The sequence below is a fragment of the Tripterygium wilfordii genome, chromosome 2, assembly GCF_013401445.1.
Source record: "Tripterygium wilfordii isolate XIE 37 chromosome 2, ASM1340144v1, whole genome shotgun sequence".
NCBI lineage: Eukaryota > Viridiplantae > Streptophyta > Magnoliopsida > Celastrales > Celastraceae > Tripterygium > Tripterygium wilfordii.
The window spans coordinates 721,075-743,095 of NC_052233.1; the positions used below are offsets into that span (position 1 = coordinate 721,075).

At 36.7% G+C, this 22,021-nt stretch overlaps 3 protein-coding genes across 11 annotated transcripts; 1 reads left to right on the forward strand and 2 right to left on the reverse strand.

Annotated features, from left to right (window-relative positions):
• The first annotated feature begins 1,924 nt into the window (after nucleotides 1–1,924).
• LOC120013849 lies at nucleotides 1,925–3,015 on the forward strand. The gene has a single exon (XM_038865810.1). The coding sequence runs from the start codon at nucleotides 2,197–2,199 to the stop codon at nucleotides 2,851–2,853; it is 657 nt and encodes a 218-aa protein (XP_038721738.1). The 5' UTR covers nucleotides 1,925–2,196; the 3' UTR covers nucleotides 2,854–3,015.
• Nucleotides 3,016–6,198: 3,183 nt separating this feature from the next.
• On the reverse strand, nucleotides 6,199–11,733 carry LOC120013798 (bifunctional dihydrofolate reductase-thymidylate synthase-like). 9 transcript variants are annotated; one of them, XM_038865736.1, is made up of 13 exons: nucleotides 11,643–11,732; nucleotides 11,331–11,399; nucleotides 10,115–10,629; nucleotides 9,642–10,041; nucleotides 9,491–9,535; nucleotides 9,193–9,258; nucleotides 8,728–8,789; nucleotides 8,564–8,638; nucleotides 8,300–8,465; nucleotides 8,073–8,196; nucleotides 7,308–7,414; nucleotides 6,964–7,136; nucleotides 6,199–6,458 (listed from the first exon to the last, which is right to left on the reverse strand). In XM_038865736.1, exons 3-12 carry the CDS (start codon nucleotides 10,540–10,542, stop codon nucleotides 7,026–7,028), a joined length of 1,584 nt encoding a protein of 527 aa, XP_038721664.1. In that variant the 5' UTR covers nucleotides 10,543–10,629; nucleotides 11,331–11,399; nucleotides 11,643–11,732; the 3' UTR covers nucleotides 6,199–6,458; nucleotides 6,964–7,025. The 9 variants fall into 9 exon arrangements, with proteins under 9 accessions (XP_038721664.1, XP_038721697.1, XP_038721671.1 ...); XM_038865769.1 differs by having other exon boundaries at nucleotides 11,327–11,399; nucleotides 11,643–11,700; XM_038865743.1 differs by lacking the exon at nucleotides 11,643–11,732 and adding an exon at nucleotides 11,500–11,635.
• A 3,539-nt stretch (nucleotides 11,734–15,272) lies between these two features.
• On the reverse strand, nucleotides 15,273–20,334 carry LOC120006312 (diaminopimelate decarboxylase 1, chloroplastic-like). The gene is made up of 8 exons (XM_038856325.1): nucleotides 19,807–20,334; nucleotides 19,179–19,353; nucleotides 18,147–18,296; nucleotides 17,695–17,856; nucleotides 17,057–17,242; nucleotides 16,019–16,141; nucleotides 15,853–15,942; nucleotides 15,273–15,558 (listed from the first exon to the last, which is right to left on the reverse strand). Exons 1-8 carry the CDS (start codon nucleotides 20,298–20,300, stop codon nucleotides 15,478–15,480), a joined length of 1,461 nt encoding a protein of 486 aa, XP_038712253.1. The 5' UTR covers nucleotides 20,301–20,334; the 3' UTR covers nucleotides 15,273–15,477.
• Between the last annotated feature and the right edge of the window lie 1,687 nt (nucleotides 20,335–22,021).

A 22,021-nucleotide genomic window follows, 5' to 3' on the forward strand; every position in this document is an offset into this window, starting at 1 on the left:
AAATATAAACAAACACTATATTTTTATTTTTGTTTTCTTTTTTTTAAAAACCAAAAAAAAAAAACAAAACAGTAGTTGATACCAAACAGGCCTAAATGTTAAATTACTATTGATTTGGGTCACTTACTATTTTTAAGGGAAATTACCTATGGGCCCAGCCCAACTAACATTGACGTGAATAGGCCCATAAAAGCTTAGATGCCTTGTATCCCGACCACGCCACGGAAGAAAAAGAGCGACCGAGGAGTAGAAGACCAAAGGATGCCACAACAAAACAATCTATTAAGATAGTCAAGTTTGCGCAAAGAACACTTTATAAGTTTGCCCTTTGAAAATTCATTTTGGGTATAAATTAGGCTCGTCAAGTTTACACACATAGAAATTTCTCACTTGATGATAGGATAAGCTGTGCCGAAACTTAACGCATCACCATAATTGTATTGTTTCCAGTGAAAGTCAAATTCAGAACCTTCTAAATTCATATATTTGTCTCAAAAATTCATAACTAGGCTATCATTTTACAAGAGAGTGTAACATCAAAGTATTGACGAGAGATTTTAAACCATTAACCATGAACTTCATGGAATGTCCTCAGGCTTCCACATTTATCCACTTTCCTTCTACATAATTCTTTGACAGCATTTGCGTCTCTTTCCAAGAGCTTGGGCCTTATACTTTACGGCCCACCATTTCAAGCCCATAAAACATTCATGCTTCGGTATATTTCGTTGTCAAGTTCAATCAGTGCAATTTTTATTTTTATTTTTATTTTTTGGTGAATTAAAGAAAAGCAATCTAAAGAGAATGAAAAGAAAAAGAAAAGAGAAGCGTTTAATGTCTGTTTGAAATTAAGAAAAAGGTAATTATTGAGGGAATAATAATAATAACTGTAAAGCTTTTTACAAACTGAGGACCAGAAGTGGCCACGTCTTCACTTGAAAAGTCAAGTTTGAAGAAAAAAGAAGAAAACTTCTTCTTTGCATTATTGATGAAGGGAGTGGAGGGTCTCTGTCTAGAGAGTCCAGACAACAACAGTGGTAACTGAATTTCACTTTTGGGAAAAAAACACACAGAGGAAGGAGGAAGGAGAAAGGAGAAGAATTTGTTTACGTGGCATTTTCTTAGTGAGGAAGAATTGGGAGTGGGAATCCCTTGATATTGTCTAAGCATCCTATAAAAACCTGCCATGTGGTTATCCTTCAAAGTTTTTATTATTTGTAATAAAACAAAAAGAAATGTACGAATTGTTGGAAATTCAAGCCCCAAACACGTTAATCATATCGTTCACTTTGGCCCGCACGATTTGTTCTTTGTGGACTGTTATCATTGGTTTTTAGGTCCATAAAACGCGTCGTTGTATGAGAAACACAAAAACTTTACTTATATATCACTCGATTTGGTTATGACAATCCAATGTGAGATAGTATTAGTCTTGACACTCTCCCATACTTGTGGGTTGGGTTATGTCAAATCCAATAAGTGGACACGTAGATGCCACGTTAAAATGGATCGAGTTTTTGCTTCGATACAATGTTGGAAATTAAAACTCAATCACATCAATGATATTGTTCACTCTAAGTCATAGGCCCGCACGGATCATCATCATTGATTCTTTGGCACAAAAAAATACGTCGTTGTATGAGAGATACAAGAACTTTACTTTTATACCAATAAGTTGGGTTATAAGGCCAATCCAATATGAAACACTAGTCTTAGTCTTGACATGGATTAAATTTTGGTTTTAGTGAAGTGCAAAGCAAAATCTAAAATTTTTGTAAGAGAATTCTTGGAAAGAGACCCATTAGTGGCATATTTCATATTTCAATAAAGCAAAAGGCATAGGATATTATTGCCTTTCTTAGAAAAAGAAACACAAGGGAAAAAATGAAAAATAAAAAGAAAATATAATTTAAAAGGAAAACACTTGCATTCCCCAATGTCTATAAATATCAAACCTCCTCAATACAAGGATTTCAAGAATTACAACAGGATTTTCAAGGGAAAAGCCAAAGCAGAGCACAAAACAGAGCATACTCTGTTCCTTCCTCTTGTCACTTTCTTGGACATCCACTGTCCTTCCACTCTCTTTTTCTTAATGCTCTCAAAAGGAATTCAAGATAAAGTGCAAATTCCACAGGCACCAAGCTAGAGAGTTCACTCAATCTCAGCAGATTGATTCCAAGTTTCCAACAGAGAATGGATTCATTTGACATCAAATCCGAGAAGGCCAACGCAATCAAGAAGCACCGACAACGTCGTCAAAAGATTGGGAGTTTTTTCAGGCTGCTTGAGGTGTTAATTGTTCTGGTTCTGATTTCCAAGGTCACTGATCACCTTCCAATTTCTGTCAATTTTTCCAGAGACCACTTCAAGGACTTGTCCATGGCTGTTGTGAGTCCCAGCTTCGTGTTTGTAATCGGAAACATTATAGTCCTCATTCTCTTTGTAAAATGCAATCAGTTTTCTGCTCAAGATTCTGCGAAAAGTAGTCCGAAAACCGACTTCTACGAAGAGTTCTTGGAGAGAAGTGAGCGAAGCCAGAGCATATACAGAGACGAAAACAGAGAAAAACAGAGCACACTTGAAGAGGCGAATATTGTAACCGAAGACACACACCCCTGTGCCTTGGAATTCAAGCAATATAGAAGAAGTCAATCGGAGAAATCAAAGACTGTGAATTGCGATAAGTCGAACAAGGAATTAAGACGGACGGTGACCGAGAAAGGCAGGGGATTGGCAAAGAAGTCATACCCAGAAGACAACATGAGCAATGAAGAATTCAGACAAACAGTTGAGGCTTTCATTGCTAGGAAACAGAGGCTTATAAGGGAAGAAGAGCTTTGTGTACATTAGTATTACTTACAGCACTTTTTTGGCTTGTTTGTGTACATTGCTATATCATAAATGCAATCTATATTTCCTCTTTTGTTCAAATCTTGTTCTTGATAATACATATGAACAAATTGTCAGTACTCATTTACACTTTTGTGTTCAATTTTGATGATTTGATCTTGATGCTTGGGCTTAACAATTCAATTGGTGTTTATGCTTAGAATCCATTTAGTTTTTTTTTTTTTTTTAGCATTTGAGTGCTCAACAGGGAACAATCAATGAAAAAGCTGGATCCAAGGCTCCTGAATACAATGACTTAAGAGGTGTGCCACACATTACTCTGTCAGATTTTGTCTACACCACGTCACTCTTGTCAAATTATTTTTGCACCATTAGATGCGAATTTGAAAGTATGAGCTAATGAGCATAAATTACATACTCAAATTAGAACTAAGTAAACCTGAGGTACTAGGTCTGCAGGTATATGGTGAGACCCGCAAGTACTACCCGTCATATGTGCACTAGGTAAACCTATCGGACCTGTGTACTAGTGCACAAATTACGTATGTCAAGCAAGCCATAGAAAATGGATGCGTGAGCTCATGCCTCTAAAGAGCATGGAAGTATTGAACCCTAATGGGAGAGCATGATTATCATACTCCTTACCAACGGGCCAACACATCATTGGCACCTTTTAAGATGATTAGAATATAAGCTAATATGGGTTGCAACTGTGTAATCGAATCAGCCCCCACTCTAAATTTTGAAGAGAAATGTATAATAGAGGGAATAAAAAGGGAGTTTGATGTTCAATCAACTCAAAAGAAACAATTTTATATGAAATTCTTTGATTAATCAAAATGAAGTTGAGTTGAGTTGAGTTTGTTGCATGCATGCATGCCTTATCTACTCCTCTAAAAGAGCCTTTAACAATTGATACGAATCTAATTGCCTTGTTATGAATTGGCTTAAGAGAACCCATTCCCAATCCAAGTGGACTAATATCATAATTTAGGCCCAAAAGCTAAGCTTTACCTTTTATTCTATGAGATAATGTTACTTAATAATATAGAGCAAATGGATCCTAGATATCTAGGCCCATTTGAAAAATTAAAAGTGGATCCTACCATCCAATAAACCCCAATCATTAATTTAGTTTGTCTTCCAAGTGGGTTTGGATTTTCTTTTCAATAAGACTTTGTTTGCTTTTGTGGGTAATTATGTCAATATGTAGAGAAAGGAAGATGGATTTACAGAAACATCAAAAGCACATAGGATTATATGGGTTCATGTAGCTACAATTCGATCTCTTGCAATCCCACTACAATTATAGTATTAGGGTTTCGATACAACCTTGAAACTTGGGATATGAAGGTTAAAAAGAAGTGACAATATCTAGAGATTAAACTAAAATTGCAAGGACGGACAAACACAATGTGAATATGTATATAGCTAGGGAGCTACAAAAATTATCGATATAACCGAATTAATCGGTCGGTTATTTTCAAAAAAATTTTTATATATTTCTTTAAATAACTACCCTAAAAATCGATAGATAATCGAAATAATTGACCGATCGATCAATTAAATTCATGTCAAAATACTGAAGAAAAAAAAAATCAAAACAGATTATTTTCACCCCTAATCATGGATCCGAATCTCCACTCACGTGTTAATTTTTTGAACTAGTCTTAGGTTTTTTGGGAATGATAATTATTCATTTACTGTTATAATTTGAAGAATTTGAGAGAGATGAGAATAAATAGATGAGAAGTAGAAGAAAGAAGTTAGAGAGATTTGAGCACAATCCACTTGAGTTATTGTCCACGCTCTAGGCTCAAGGTCCCATGTGGTTTTGTCCTTCGAAAGACATCTCAAGCATTGAGGCTAGACATACACTTAAAAATCATATCGTTGTTTTACACCAAACCAAGGTGTCTTTTTAACATTTACTCTGTGCAAGTGAAACATATAAAGTGGACATAAAACCTCGGACACCCTTACTAGCCAAAAAAAAAAGGCATACTAAACTAAAGAAGATATCATGATGCCTGAGCTTGATGAATCATTTTGGCAAATTAGAGAGAAAAGAGAGGCGTCTAATGTCTGAATCAATCACTCAATGTCTCAAAAATGAAAGGCACACTCACACTTGCAAAAATGTGGAGTGGAAGGCAAGAGACACTTGAAGCTTTTGGAAAAACAAAAGTTGTGTGAAGAGTCAATTGGCCACGTCTCACTCATGAACACTAAAGTTTGTATTATTGGTGGGTCTTACTCTTAGAGAAGACAACACAGAAGATTAACAGAAAGAAAGGAGAAGATATTAAGTGCCATTTTCTTAATGAGGAAGAGATGGGAGTGGAGACAGGGGACAGTGCTTCCGCCAACCCGAACTGGCCACGTAAGAAAAACTTAAGATTCTATTGGTTCAATTGCTTCTGCAATGATTGATTAGGGTTAACTATGTATCTTAACCTCCTAAGGGGAGGGAGGGAAAGGAACCATAGAAAGAGAGTGCATCTGATGTTTTAATGTCCTACTCTAATCAGTGCCTGTCAACACCCTATGAAGGACACCTCTAAAACGTCCTAGTATGAAGGGTGGTCCTCTAAAGTGGCGACGTCTCAGTCAGACACTACCCGAAGGAAGTGTCAATTTTTTTTCCCCTTTAGGTGGACACGGCAATGGACACGTGTCGGACACTTCTTTTCACTGCTTGAAGGATTGGATCATGTATTGAGCCGAATTCCTCTGTAAGTTATGTAGCCCATGATACTTTAACATCCTAAGACCCAATCCACAAGTGGAAATTCAAATTAGTGGAAGCAAAATGGCAAAAGCAAGTGAAGAAGCAAAATTGCAGAAGAGAGTAGTAGAAAAGAGTACTTCTCGAGATTTAAGGGTCTTATATTTGGAGAAAGTTTGGCATTTCTACCGGAACAAAGAGTTGTTCTTGTATTTGCATCATTGTGGAAGCTCACATGTATTTCTGTTTGTTAAATTCTTAATAACTTACATATTTTATGTTAATTTTAGATATTTACAAATCTGTCTTTGCCGTCTCATGCAAATTTTGAAATTCCCGTGTCAAGGTGTCCGTGTCGTGCCCCGTGTATGTGCTTCCTAGTCTACACCCTAAGTTTTGAAGTCCTTTTTTTTTTGCATTGCCTAATCCTCTAATTACAAAACTAAAACTATGATGCAATGGGCACCATAGCAGGCCTCAATAATGTGATTGTCCGTACAAATTCCATTTCCCCATCTTCATTCCAGCCAGCAATGCAAACACAGAAATTTTGTGCCCAAGAAAAAAGAAAAAAAAAAAAAACTCAACAATGACATAAACAATTAAACAAATCAGGCTTTGATCCAAAATTAGATGGTATGTATTGACGAAGTGTTTGCAGGAAACAAAAGGATATAGCTCCAGGCATTTAGGAGAAGAAAATGTACTTGAAAATAAAGAGTATAAAGGTTAACTAAATCACCTTAGAACCATAAAGTACCTGGAACTAAAGGATTCACGGTCACAACATCAGCAAAAGCTAGAAATATATCTAACTATTAAATTTTCTTTGACTTGTGTATAAGGCCCAGTCAATATATGCCTCCAGAGGCACAGCCTGAAACCAACAAGAAAACATGTCACAGAGATTCTTTACAACTAGAGAAGTGTGAAAATAATTCTGACTTGATAAAACTCCAAATGCAAATTAAAAGAAAAAGAAAAAATATGCACTCATTTATCTGAAAATATGCCTGAATATATATAGTAGAATGGCAACCATGATTGATAAAGAAAGATAATCATCAGGTAGATACATGGAAGCACAAAATCCTGCAAGTGCATCAGTTAATACATCATATGAGGTATGCAGGATGCCTCCATGGTTAAGACACAGTGTCATCTATGCACACAAAACAATATGAATTGAAAGGCCGAAAGCACCTGCATTTCAATGTTACTACTCCACTTATCAAAGACTTTTTTGTGTCCTCAGATGTATAAATTTTATGCAGGCAATAAGCAAATTTATGTGAACAAATTAACGCACAAAACTTAAACAGGGGCAGTGGCATTTAGAAACATAAGATGATCGTCTGAAAAACTATATCATATATGCTTGCCTTAAAACTATTAGCAGATAGTTCTGAGTCGGCACCAGTCTCTGACTGAACCCATGAAAGCTCTATACAGCCATCTTCATTTCAATTTTCTCATGAGGATCATATCCTATGAGTCCGAAATCGGCGGCCACAAAAGAATCTATATTCTTCTTGTCTGGATTGATTTTCAAAATCTGCATTAATCAACAGTCAAGAGAACGTCAAACGGTGCAAATGTAAGCAGAACTGAAAGGAAAAGAGAGCACACAGAACAAAAAACTGCCTTCCAACCCAAATGTTGGCTTTGCAATGAGTTCATAATTTATTAATCAAAATGGAGTCTCCTTCGCAAGTATTATACATACTGGGAAAGGCCTTGGAAGTTTCTGAAGCTGCTCCTGTAAAGGCCTGACATGCGTGCGATAGACATGAGTATCGCCGGTCACATGGATAAAATCACCAGGAATGAGGTCTGCACAAGATAGTAGGTAATTGAAACAAATTCTAAAGCACAAAATGACAATTTCAAGTAGATCAAAAATCAATACACTAGTCCAAAAAATAAGGAAACAATACATATGAGAGGATATCCCTTGCCTCCTCGGTCCACGCAGCTTTCTACAGCTAAAGGTACTCTTACAGTTTTAACACTCAACCAATTTTGCATGTTAAAAGTGACTTGTAGGGAAATTTGTGCTGTTATGGTAGAGAGGGTACCATAATCTGAAACAACATAGTATGAACAGTATTGAGTGCCAACTCTTTTTTATTTTTATTTTTAGAGAAGTTATGTTGTTATATGATCAATTTTTTTAGAGATGGAGGAATCGAACCTAGCACCTCGTGCAAGCGACAAGGAGCACACATATTCATCTCCTACCCAAAGTTAGTCCTCATTCTATGCAATTTCCTTAAGCAAACTATGTCCTACGAAAAAAAAAGAAGCAAACTTGGGCCCCTCTGCCAACACAGAAAACCATAAAATAGTAGGTGCAACATGTCGAATTTGAAAAGGCTCCTGGGGATTGGTTGAATACTTGAATGGCTTAGCGATGCATCTTTCTGGAATTCAGTCTTATCATCCCTACTGCAGCATAAAACTTATTATTGGTTGTTCTGGAGGAGCATACCGCTAACATGAGCAATCATGCATGTCAGTAGAGCATATGACGCAATGTTAAATGGCACACCCAGACCCATGTCAGCAGACCTCTGATACATTTGACATGATAATTCGCCATTGGCTACGTAGAACTGTAAAAGCAAAAATAATGAAGACAAAGTAAACGATTTACAAATCACTAAATAAAAGTACAAGAATAAACACAAGTTACAAATACCACAAGCCAATACTAACTTGTGCAAACATATGGCAAGGAGGAAGTGCCATCAATTTAAGATCCGACGGATTCCAAGCCGAAAGTATAATCCTCCGATCATCAGGTTTGTTTTTTATTTTCTCAATAACATCTAACAACTGATCAAATCCTTGGCCAGTATAGTCAGCATGCATGTCAGTATACCTGTAGAATGCAAGACATAAACAAAAAGGCGATCTGTAAAATTATCCATCAACAAACACGAACTGGAGGGTTGTGGTTGGAAGAATATATCCAGCAACCTGGCACCAAAGTGTCTCCACTGGAAACCATATACAGGACCTAGGTCACCCTCCTCCCTATCTGTTAACCCAACACTGAAACCATACATTACAAATAAGTTAGAACAGCATGAGAGTAGCATTTAGAACCCTAAAGACACGAAAAGAAACAGCCATTTTCTTGCCTATCTAGGTAGTCTTTAGATGCGTTTCCATCCCATATATGAATACCCTTTTGCTGAAGGACCTGTTATTGATAATAACTATTTAGAATGTACACCATTTTCATCCCGCAACAGCAGAAAACCAAACAGATAAGGAAAATATATGGAGGGTGATAGATCCATCTTATGGAAATGAGACCAATTCATTCACTTTGGTTTAAAATATGCACAGAGGAGGTTATAGATTGCCTGAGTAAAGGATAGAAGCTTAAACTGAAGTAACGGTTTTTGTATGCACTAGGATAATCTTTTTTCAGCTCTCCTGCACAAGATACATCCTAACAAATAGCAAGGGGGTGTATTAATTGAAAAGGTCAAGAAGTACGAGCCTTTATCTTTGGGGAATGTTCAATAGACAGAATCCATTATATTGAAAATCACAAGTATGTGCACTTGAACATCTAAAATATCCAGAGCAATCATTACCTTGGCATTAGTTGAGCCACTAATGAACCACAACAGTTCTTCAACAACACCTCGCCAAAACACTTTCTGTGGACCAAAAATGATGACAACGTACATCAACATAAAATAACTAAACGATTAAAATACCTCTTGAATCAGCCTCGTGATAAGAAGGCGCACTAGCTAATTAAAAGCGCTAATAACATACAACACGACATAAAACAAATTGATTATGCACTCTGATCAGTGATTACCGTAAAACTAGTCCAAAGGAATATGAAAAGGTTGCTTATCAGAACATGAAAAAAATTGTACATGCCTTCGTTGTTATAAGTGGAAAAGTTTTGCGCAAATTGAACCGCATCTGCGAAGGAAATAGAAAGGTAGATCAAATGTACCCCGTCAGCGTCTGAAAAAAATCATTTCCGGAAATACAACTAACCCGCTAAACAACCAAAGCTTTTGATTACCTGGCAACCAAACTTTGATAAAGTTCCAGTTCCAGTCCTATCATCCTTCAGATTGCCATCTGAGACAATGTCTTCCACGAGTCTTAGATACAAGTACTCCTCATGTCTGTCAAAAATCATCTTAGGCAGGAAAGAGAACTTCTTTACTTCAAACTTGCTAGAATCTGAATTACTATTAAAGGTCAGACCATTGTTCTGACTAAGGGATTCGACTGCAGAACTCCTCACACGAACATAAGTTGTAAACCAATATCGAATGTCGTTTTCCACGACAGGGAAGGATGAGTACCAGGGCTGAAATACAGAGGAATCAATTGTAGGAATAAAAGTGTCACAATCGATGCTTGCCTGAATTTCAGTAATGTGAATGGCTTCACATTGAGGCGCATTCAAAGCATCCCTGTATAGAAAAAGGGATTAATGAAGAAAGAAAGGAAAAATTTCAAGCAAAGTGACGAGCAACCAGTACAGACCTTAGTATTTGGCCACCTCCTAGAACAAAAACTTTCTCAATGGACAAACAATATGGAGATGCAGCAAGCAATTCCAATGCAGAAGCCAAGCTTCCACATATCACAACGTTCTCAGCAGTAGCAATATCAAAACTCCCAGAACGAGTCAGAACAACATTAAGGCGACCAGGCAAAGGTCGTTGCTGAAGAGGAATGCTTTCCCATGTTTTCCTACCCATAATAACAGCGTTCTTTTTTCCAGAATCTGATGCAGTCATGGTTATATTCTTGAAAAATTTTAGATCGGAAGGTAATCTCCAAGGCATTTTCCCATCCTTCCCAATTCCCATATCTCTGGTTGCAGCCACAACAACTTGGTAAGTCCTCTGTGGATCAGGAGGCGTATAAACATTGCCATTGGAGAGGATTGTGGTGGAGTCACCCAACATTATTGAATTAAAAGTGTGACTGAATTTCAAAGGTGATGTCTGAAAACGATAACCGCACAGCCAACTTTCGTGGAAGTGCGGCAGAACCTAGAAACCATAATGAAAATAGATGTCACTATCACCAGCCTTGCAAAGGAGATAGAGGAGACGCACCATTGGCATTCAGGTACAAAAAAGCACCATTTTTTGAATGCCATTCAACACAAAACCAACTACAACACTGCAATTTCGAGAAAAGCCCGATGCAAGTTAAAAGGCTGAAGACTACCAAAATAACATGCATTACCGGTGAGAACAAATTTGAAACACCATGAAATGAATCCCATCAAACACTAGTCAAGAAAATTCTACTTCCAAAAACCATTGATGCAAAAAGGAAAGCAACACGATTGCAGTTGGCACAGAATCTACAGAAGTCAAAGCAAAATGTATGTAGTCATCCAGTTCAACTACACAATACATATGAGCGTATCACAGTCGGTAAAATAAATTCCATCCTCTCACTTCTCTCTGTCCTCCCATTCCTACATGACTGGACCAATTAGTATCTAGGAGATATCATCAGTTCCTCAAGCAGTCGTTACAATCATCTGAGAGACTCCATATCCTCCACTCCAACACAAAAAAAAAACACAAGCATTCTCTCAAATAGAATCACAACAATGGACTAAGTAATCCGATCCTATCTCGAAAAAAAGGTCAAACGAAAAAGCAATCTTCGATCAATAATCATTGAAAACCACCAAAAAAAATTAAAAAAGAATGAGAGACACGAGTAAGTTACCAACCGATCTGAGACCGAAACGCAAAATCTTGAATTATCTTCAACACCGCTAAGAATCCAGAGTAAAGTAAAGCTGCAAAAAGAGAGAATGTCAGGGTTTTTAAAGAAATATGACACAAGATTTTCAGTTACAGTAGTCACAAAGAAAGCCAAGGACAAATTTAAATAGAGACCGAGACAGAATGCGCGAAAAACAATGAGCCAAAACCACTTTCTCTCGCTTTCTCTCTCTTTCCCTCACTGTGTCGTTTGCTTTGTGAGACGATAACACGGAAAATGAAAATCTAAAAAAACAAGAGAGAGAGAGAGAAAAAACCAGAGACGCGGAAAATCCAAAAGCACGGTTGACGCGGGGGTGCCGTCGAAGCGAGAGTGACTGTGGAAGACGAAAATTTATTACTGTGCTTGTGTGAGTATCAGATACTCTTCTGCATACCTAAAATGCCCCTGATTTTTCCGAACTGTTACGGATTTCAGTATTTTTTGTCCTACCCCAAATGCAACGGTCACGATTTCATATCAATTATGTAAACAATAATGATAGAGATCCCATCAATTAGTATTCTAGTTATCCCAACACGATTTCATATGGATCGTTTGTATGTAGTAATGATAGGGATTCTAACAGTTGACATGCCAATTATCTGGATGAGTTGTAGATACAATATTCTATGCGCATCATGTGGGACAGGTGAATCCAACAAATTCACTTAAATTGTGTGTGTCCAACTTAGGTGAGATCCATATCACCTATCATGTGAAACTCATAATTTCACATGAATCATGTGCGTCCATCTTAGCATTTGGACTAATTGAGATAAAAAAAAACACTAAGATCCTTAACATTTTCGAAGAACATGAAATCGCGAAACACATATGCTCCGCATGATTCCTATGAAATCGTGGACGTTCATCTCTAACATTTGGGATATTGCCATACATAAGCCCGCTCTTTTTTTTTTTTTTTTTTGGATTTACTATGCAACGTGTCACCAACCAACAATCCACAATTTTGTGTCACCAACCAACAACCCACAATTTTGTGTCTTTTTCTTCACCTAACACGAAGATCTAAACTAATAGAGATTAAGCAAGTAAATGATAATGGCAGTAATTAATATATTATCGTAATAGCTTCTGATGGATAATGATTCTGCGGGGAATAAGAAATCATATCTTCTATACATAAATTCGATTTTGATAAAAAGGCAATTGATTTGTAAATTAATAATGTTAAAGACAGCTGTTGTTCCTTATAATAATCAGTGAATTATCTTCAATATATAAATAAATTACACTAATCATCTATTGCGGATAACTCGATAAGGGTAGTTGGGTTATTAGACCCAACTTTTGAGGGTTAGTTTTTTTTCCTTTTTAAATGACGGATAACTCATCCAAGAATCGATCTTGTATACATAATAAACTCCGAAGACAATGGCACTACCTTCCAATACATGTCTTAGTCGTGAATATAATCTCAAATATATAAACGAATTTAGGTACGTGAACCTAACCCACACATGTCAAGATCCACCGTGTCACTCATGCTATCCCACGGGGACGGATAAGTTATATTATTGCGCTTGAGCAATGTTACAGACTCTCAATTTACGATTTTCATTTTATCCCCAATACTATCTCGCATATGTGATAATCATTGATTAAAAGTAAACATGTAAGACTTATTTAGCATTCAACACTCGGCATGTATTGAGGATAAAAGAAAAATCATAAATTATGGGTCTCCACCAACATTATGACACGTGTAGCATACAAGAAAACTAGTAGAATGTTCTAAAATGGTAAAATTGAATTGACTAGTGAAGGAAGATGCTCAAGAAAAAAAAAAACACCACTTTGAGTTGAAGATATTGGGGAAATGAATTCCATTGGTCCACATTAGGAATACCAAAAAGGGGTCATGATCTTGTTCAAGTCCATTTCTATCCAAGAAGATATTTGTCAACAATTGCGGAAAAATATTATGCCTTATGTAGTGTTTGAAAGAATATATATATATAATTGAACATATATATCAATCATGTCACACACCAACTAAACACACACGATTCTTTGCAAACTGTAAAGTTAATAATGGTACGTTGGGTTATACGATACCCGCTCCTCTCGAGTCCCTATGCCCCTACAATAGAAGTCATTACGCTCGCTCCTCTCGAGTCCCTAGGCCTTTACAATAGAAGTCAATCTCCTCTCAAGTCATCAGGCCCCTACAATAGAAGTCATTACACTCGCTCCTCATGAGCCACTAGGCCCATACAAATAGAAGTCATTGCACTGATGTTTTCATCCAGTTGCAGTAGAAGTCATTGATATTTTCCAATGAATTTACTCCCTCCGTCCTATTTTAATTGTCCCCTTGAATTTTACACACAGTTTTAGAAATTACATTACTCCCCTTCAATTTGACATTTATACCCTTATTTATAGAGGACAATTAAGATGTCAATGACTTATTGGGAATTCACTCCATTAGCTTTTCAATTTAAGGGTAAATAAGAGTAAGATGAGAAAAATGGATGAAATTAGTTTTAATTAATTGAAATGGGAACGTATTTTGGAATATCACAAAAAAGAATAGAGGACAATTAAAATGAGACGGAGGGAGTAGTAAATAGACTGGGAGATATATGATGACCACTAATGACATCTATTACAGGAGTCAACACCCGCTCGCTACCCTTTGGGTGTACACTAAATAAACTCATTGGGCCGGTGTACTTAGCTGCAAATTACGCATATCCAGTAAATTCATATTTTTAAATATATGAATTTACTGGATATGCGTGAATGCCTCATTACTTTTGTTAATTACACATGACAATCTAAGCTACTACACTAAAAATATGAATTTACTGGATATGCGTGAATGCCTCATTACTTTTGTTAATTACACATGACAATCTAAGCTACTAGTGTAGTGTAGGGTATACCATACAATCAATAATCACATTAATGCATGAACAATTTGTCAACAAAATTAATATTTACATTTTCCACCTCTCTTTTTGAATAGAAAAAGGAGATTTGAACCCTATTATCAAGACAATACACATCATCTTTACCACTCCAATTAATGACTCGGGTGTCTTTCCTAATGACACTTAATTGAGACATTTAAGTTGCAGTTCATTTGTCAAATCAATACACTTCCACCAGAGCAGATAAGGAAAGGAAAGAAAAGAAAAGAAAGAAGTCATTTTCAACCCTTAAAGAGAGCATGCCAGTGAACAGAGAGTATAGGCTATCTCCACCACAATATCCACCACAATAAGTAATGTGTGGGGCTCACGAATTGTCACATCTCCACAACTTACTTTCTTTTCTAAGAAAATCAAGCAAATACAGACACCTAATAAACCAAACCAACACAAAAAAGAGTCATGGAATGTGGAGCAGCCTAGGATTGGTGGTCCAAATCTTATCTATTAACACTAATAGAAGTGGCCCAGTGTCACTGGACCTGCACAGAACTTTCACTATAGTCTATAGATAGCCAGGCAAGGCCTCCTTTAGTGAGGAACCATGTAATTTCATCTAAGTTGCTTCAATGCAAAGGATATCCTAAAATGTATAGTATAACCCAGAAGGCCTAATCAATGATCAACTCAAATCACAGAAGTCTAGGCAGTAAGAATGCTTTCATTCTTGATGATAAGATTCAAGGCAAATGTGAGTAAGAAAGTAAACAAATTCTACAATTACTCAAAATGAACCTATGATGTACCCATCAAAATCATTTTCAACCAAGTAGAGGCTCCAGAATCCCTTTGAACATACTAAGATAACAAGTTCCAGGTCAAGATATATCCACTTAACATTAACAATCTACAACATACCACAAAGCACAATCTCTACCAACATCTAGTCGTTTTTAGCAATTAACTTTGTACGAGTAAACATTGAGGTGCAATGGAGGATGAAGTAGGAAAATAGTGTGGAGCTTCAATAAGCAAAAACTTGCCTGACTCTTCTTTCAATCATGGCTTCTAAAGTTATAAGAAAGTATCAAATAGAGCTTAATGTGTAAAATCAAGTAAAAAGTATTCAAATACAGAATAACCAACCATGAATTATGTGTTATTCTCAATCTCCCCAACCTGCATCAGAATAACTGGAAAACGTCTCAATCACAGACCCTCAAAGAATCGCAGGTGATCTTCAAATGTCTCACCATGCCGGATTTTTGCGATTGATCCATCATCTTCAACCTAAAAACAAGTATTTAAATGCCCAAATATTATTTTCTCTAAAGAAATTGCTTCAAAAACACAACCGAGATCAATTCCCAAAACTAGTAATTTTCAATGTAAAGCATTCCACAGCAATTTTTATTCCATTTTCTTTTCCGGAGCAGGGGAATGGGTTAACGAACAAGATACAATGGATGAAAGAGATATAGGAGGAAATTCCAGCACGTTATTAAATAGAATAACTACGCAAGTAAGCAATCACTGTAGTTGCATTTGCATTGCAAATGTGAGGGAAAAGAGAAAGTTCCATACCCAATACTCAGGGGGGCGCATCTTTAGATTGTACGTTGAAGCCATGCTCATGCAGTAAGCGCCTGCGTCATGCACAACCAAGCCATCGCCCTGCAAAGCAAAATTCTTGATTAGAAGCTACGAGGATACTGTTCCAACTATCCCACCAAAAGGGCAAACACATTACCTTAGCTGGGGTTAGAAGTTCTCTCTCCTTCCCCAAGAAATCAGCAGATTCGCAGACAGGTCCCACCACATCAAAAGTTGAAATTTCAGCATCTGCTGGCGCGGGAGATACAAGTTCAATGTGCTGCAACCAAGAACTAACAAATCAATTTTGATCTATTTAGGCAAAAAGCTATCAAAGAAACAACGTAAGATTCAAGCAGAATGTTAGACGTCGTTCATTTAAGCACAAATAATTACCAACACAATCTGTTGCCTCCTAAACTACGAGAACATTGGGAAGTCGAAGACCAAAAAGTGTGCGATGAAACGAAGCAACCATATTCCATAAAAGGAAAAAAAGTTAGGAAGATAAGATCAAATGAATATCACCTCAGGTAATGGTAGAATCCACTACCAATATTTGGGTGTATGACTAAGACCAGAGTGAAAAAAGCTCTGACAGTATTGCCCACATGAATGTGTCTCAAATAGATAAATCTGATAGATTTGCTCTATGTTCCATTCGACCCAAAAAAGGGAAGGGAAAAAAAAACTATCAAGTCATCAATAATGTAACTGCTAACACTCGCTGAGTTCACTTTAACATCATTAGAACTATGCTTCAAAGAACTCAATTAAATTTAAGAGTATGCCGATGATGCCAAAAACGGAATAAAAGGGTCTGATAATGACATTGAATACAGATTTTTGGGGAAAAAAAGAAAGAGAGAAAGAAGATAAATAAATAAATTTCCAATTGGCATCATACAGAAAGCCACCTATCATTAGCACTAACACACCATTCAAAAAACACATTTGCAATAACACAAAGTCACAAACATTCTTAACAATTTAAACGTGAACATATTTCCAAGGAACGCAAGTGAAAATTACATATTGTTTAAAAGGCAAAAGGGCGTAATACAAAAGTAGGATACTATTATCATCAGCAAAAACATTCTTATTACTTTAAACATGATCAGGTATTATTCGTCTTAACCACAAGAGAAAAACAAGGTGACACAGCCAATGAAGCTGATAAATTTAGGATACTCACTTGATAAGCATCATAAAGACTAGGACGGATGAGTTCAGCCATGCTACCATCGGTCACAATAAAATTTTTCGTTCCATTAGTTTTGACTCCAGTAACGTGATTGACCAGGCAGCAAGTATTTGCAACCATTGACCTCCCTGGTTCAATGATGAGATTGAGATCCCGTGAAAGGACCAATTCTCGAACCTATGCCAACCAAAAAACAGGGTAAATGTACAAAGAATCTCCATATTGACTGAAGTACAGGCTGTACAGCTCTGCCAGTACATGTGGGATGGTTTAAGCATATTACTAAAAGAGTAATCATTGTGAAACTATTATCTCAGTGATTCAAATCCTTAAGAATTCACTTTCCAAAATCAACGCAGACGTTACAATCAGTGGACTAGACATCCAATAATGATAAATACATAATGTGTTGAAGACTGAATAAATATCTTGTGAGAAAGAAGTCATTGAATTGTATTTAGGCTCCCGATGAGCTTTGCAATAGACAAGGACAACAAAAGTATGCTATTCGTTATCTATCAAGAGCCATTATGACAAAGTAAATAATGAGATCATGAACATGTGCAACCAAATGCATTCATGCCAGAAACTATAAACCAAGATTTTGAAATTTGAATTATGATCCTTACAGTGTTAATGAGATCTCTAGGTGTGGGAAGCACAGCACCAGCATGATAATAATCTATGCCCAAACCACCTCCAATATTCAAGTAATCAACTTCAAAGCCCTGGGCCCGCATTTCGTCAATGTAGTTGACCATAAGAACTGCCGCATCCCTAAAAATGTTCACCTGAAACCCATGAAAAAGTTAATAACTTAATATGATAAGCTTGCAATTTAGAGAACTTGCCAGCTAACATAGGTGCATCTGAAGCTGCACAGTTTAACAAGGTCCAGAGACAAACCAAGTGACAAATATAATATTTTAACAATTCGAACTAACACCAATGAGTTAAGGAGCAACTTTTAAGTCCATCTCGTAGAGTTCATAGCCGTGCGCTCCTACTGACAAGAGAAAACATATGTGTATGTGTGTGTTTATATATATATATATAAAATTAACGTATACCAATGTCTTACCTTGGTAATGGTTGAACCAAGATGACAATGAGCCCCCACAAGCTTCAACTCATTGGGATGTGCCTTCACAGCATCCAGAAACCACTGCAGCTTCTCATTTCTAATCCCGAATTTGGAGTTCTTGTTGCCGGTAGCAACATAAGGATGAACCTAATATAATTTGTGCACTAACATTAGAAGTGTGTAAACATGTAAGACAATGAATTGAAATATGGAAGCTTACCCTGGAAAGTTGGGACATGGATATGAAGGAAAGGACGGCCAAAGCTCCAAGTTTTAATTACCTATCATCTTGATTAAATTATTTAAAGAATTCTTAAAGTGGATGAACACCCTCAATACATATTTACACACAAAGACGCATATATGATTTGGCTTAAGTTTTCTTACGGTGGATTAAGAATCTTGCAAATCTATATAAAGATGGGTAAGGTAGTGGAGTTTGGGAGAGTGGTCAGAGGAATAATACCACGATAATACTGGTCCACAGACATTAATTGTTGAGCAGAATGCTGCATGGGCAATGAAGTTAGATTTTTCAATTATGGTATGGCAGAGACCATGAGGTAACAGTAACAATACTCTTTTGTCCCATGTCCTTACAAACTTTTTTTTCTGCTTGTCAATACTTATTTAAAAGGAAAACCATCAATGATGTTGTTAATTAGATGTCCACCAGAGACTATCTAAGAAAACATTAGCAACCAAAAAAAAAGTTCAATCTTTCAGGATGTTCATTTTGAATACTAAAAAATAACTTATGAGTGCCCAAGTAAATTTATATAATAATAATAAAACAGTTTGATGCACTTAACTCATCCTGGAGCTCAACAAATTCCCAAAGATTATGCTGTTCATCAAGAAATACTTATAACATCTTATATCATAGATTACTAAGCTGAAAAATGACTCTGAGACAAGAAACCCCTAGATTTTCCATCAATATGCAAATTAACATTCAACATAATCTAACTCCCCCAAGCCATATGTAGTTCAATATTGATATATGTTAACATTCAGGCTACAACCTACCTGAGGATCCACGTCTGGGTTGATCCGCAGTAAAACGTTAACCTTCTTTCCCGCAATTTTTGCAGCTGCCACAATATTCTCCAAGTCAAATTCGCTATCCACATTTACCAAAACACCTTCTTGGGCAGCCAAAACTAACTCTTCCAACAGTTTTCCATTTCCATTAAAAATACACCTGTTCAATGAAGAAGTGAATTGGAACCAAATCAGGCCAAACAAACAACCACGCAACAAAAAATCAATCACCTTCATATAACTACAGAATGAATCAGACGCAAATGGATAGACACTGAGGAAGGGATGCTTAAATTTAAAATAAAGATTCCAGCATGGCTACTAAATTGGCCAAAGCTTGAAACTTAAACACCACGTTGCCTAGGTTGCAAAAAGCTCACTGAGAAGATACCGCAGGCAAGGATCTGAATAAAATAAATGCCTACATTTCATAGATTATAATGTATATGTATATATATCCTTTGAACCCTAAATGCAGAATGTTTCAAAATGCTTAGTCAGTTCACAGTAAAAATGTGAAAAAGCAAATAACTGGTTTCGCAAAACGAAAAAAGAAAAAGAAAATCCATAGTGTATCTGCGCAAAATAATACACTTCTGCACAAAAATCTTACTTTTTAGGATCAAACCCGGCATGGAGAGCCAATCTCAGCTCGTTCCCACTGACCAAAACCGCACCAGACCCCAGTTGCCTCAAGTGCTCCACAATCTTCAAATTGTTATTGGCCTTTATGGCGTACCCAATGATTGATTTCAACCCTTCCAAAGCCTCCTTATAGGCCACGTAATTCCTAGTAATCTGGGGCTTACTGTACAAGTAGAACGGCCTTTTCTCAACAGTCTCCATGACTTCTTCGACCTTGAGGCCCTCACAGTAGAGATACCCATCAGAGGATTTGTTGAAGCAGTGTTGGAACGATGCGGGTTGATGGGTTTCTTGGGAGAGGACTGCATTGATAGAGAGGACAGACTTAGAGGGGATTTTGGAGTTTTTAAGGGGTAAAATGGAGATATTAGAAAATGTGTTTTGGGTAAATTGGTGCTGCTGGTGTGTCAGGGTTTTAGGGAGGAAGGGAGAGTGAGAGAGAAGATGGTTTGTAGTCGCCATTGTTTGAGTTGGGAGTTGGGAGAGAGGCGCTTGTGTTGACTGGTGCGACTGTTTTATAATGTAATAAACGGGAGATGCCATGGAAATTAGGGATTAATTATGCGTTAATTATGTTTAAAACGGCAACGTATTCAACACGTGCGATCAAAAAATATTTTAAATGTGTCCAAAACCCTACAAGCCGTGGAACTTGCTCTTCAAGTGCCGAAAAATAATATTTTCCAAAAAATACTCCCTAGATCAACCACTTACTTAACGATGGTGACCAACGATAGTTGGATTGATTGACAATCGATTGGATTAAGCATATATATGTCTAATATTAGATTCCAACCGCAAACATAATTCTCTGTGGTATTTCAAAAATACTTAACGATGGTGATCGAGTTAATTGGAGATGGATCACTCTAATTGGAGGATTCAAGTTCAATTTCCGCATTAAAAATCTTGTGATTTGTCAAGGGACTTGAAGAGATTTAAGTAATTGGTGATTAACGACGTCCAAAATTTACTCGGTCCTAGTGATACATCAGATGGTAAGAACGATGTCAGTAAATTTCTTCGGTACGACCTTGTTGAAGAGTATAACCGGTATTCATGCCAAGCTAAGAAGTGAAAATGATGTCAAAAATTGAAACTTCTACACTATTAATTAACATAGCAAGTTATTTTGCTTTTCATAAACTTTTTCTTAACCAAGAATGACTCGGGTCATGAAGCTCCGGCATACAGAAAACTCTCCACCTGATGACAAGATAAGTTGAGTTAAAACCCAATACGTGGCTACAAAAATATTTCTTTCAATAGAAATCGAACTCAAGACCTCCCGAGTTCTTTCCTAAACCCATTAATCAAACCACATAAAAGTTAGAAAAGTAATGTTGTGAGAGCAACCACAATCGTGCAACGCTATTGGGGACAACAAAATGTATTATGAGACGTATTTTGCTAAGGTGACTGAGAATGAGAATGAAATGTTACATGTATCGATACAATCGTGTAAATTTATTGGTATGATGTTTGGCATAGTATAGGCGGAGCTTAATATTGATTTTTGATGTAGTTGTGAGTATGAATTAAGTGGGACCTATGTTTGGAGCCAACGGAAAAGCCAATCACGTTCCATACTTACAAGTTTAGCCCAACAACTTTGGGACAACAAAATGTTATCATTGGAATACCTTTTGTCAATGACCGATTAAATGAGACAACGTATACCCTCCATTCCCTATTAAAACTACAACCATTTTAGTTGCTTTGACTCCGAGAAGAATAAGACAGGCATGTTGTTGATGGCAATGCTTATTTGATATTGTTTATTGATTGGACTGCTTAGGTAGCACATCAACATAATACGTGACCAAAAGTTAGTGGAGCACCATAAACATTCACAAATATGCTGTTGACTTGCACAACTATATCTCAATAATATACGTGAATCATATAAACTATTAGAACCACAAACCATATATATATATAATAAACCTTGCATACCAAAAAGACAGAGAAATACCTCTTATTTTTTCCTCCTCTTTTTTATTTGAATGGATTAACAACTAGGCCGAAATTACATTAAAGGCCCCAAAAAAAATTTCATGAGCGCTCCAATTCAGGCCTATTAGCCCTCACCTCCGCTCTAGGAAAGTAATTCTCCAAAAAATCCACTCATAGGATCGCAACAATCTTCTCGAGTTGAGTCATCAAATCGGGTCATCGCATAC

Coding starts and splice junctions, on each gene's coding strand:
- LOC120013798 (XM_038865736.1), bottom strand. CDS start 10,542: ATGTTGGGTGACTCCACCACAATCCTCTCCAATGGCAATGTTTATACG. Junction 8,466..8,563: donor TGGAGACACTTTGGTGCCAG/GTTGCTGGATAT, acceptor TGCATTCTACAG/GTATACTGACATGCATGCTG. Junction 7,415..8,072: donor CATGATTGCTCATGTTAGCG/GTATGCTCCTCC, acceptor TATCTTGTGCAG/ACCTCATTCCTGGTGATTTT.
- LOC120013849 (XM_038865810.1), top strand. CDS start 2,197: ATGGATTCATTTGACATCAAATCCGAGAAGGCCAACGCAATCAAGAAG.
- LOC120006312 (XM_038856325.1), bottom strand. CDS start 20,300: ATGGCGACTACAAACCATCTTCTCTCTCACTCTCCCTTCCTCCCTAAA. Junction 18,297..19,178: donor ACCCAGACGTGGATCCTCAG/GTAGGTTGTAGC, acceptor AAATTATATTAG/GTTCATCCTTATGTTGCTAC. Junction 17,243..17,694: donor CTAGAGATCTCATTAACACT/GTAAGGATCATA, acceptor TGGTTGGCATAG/GTTCGAGAATTGGTCCTTTC.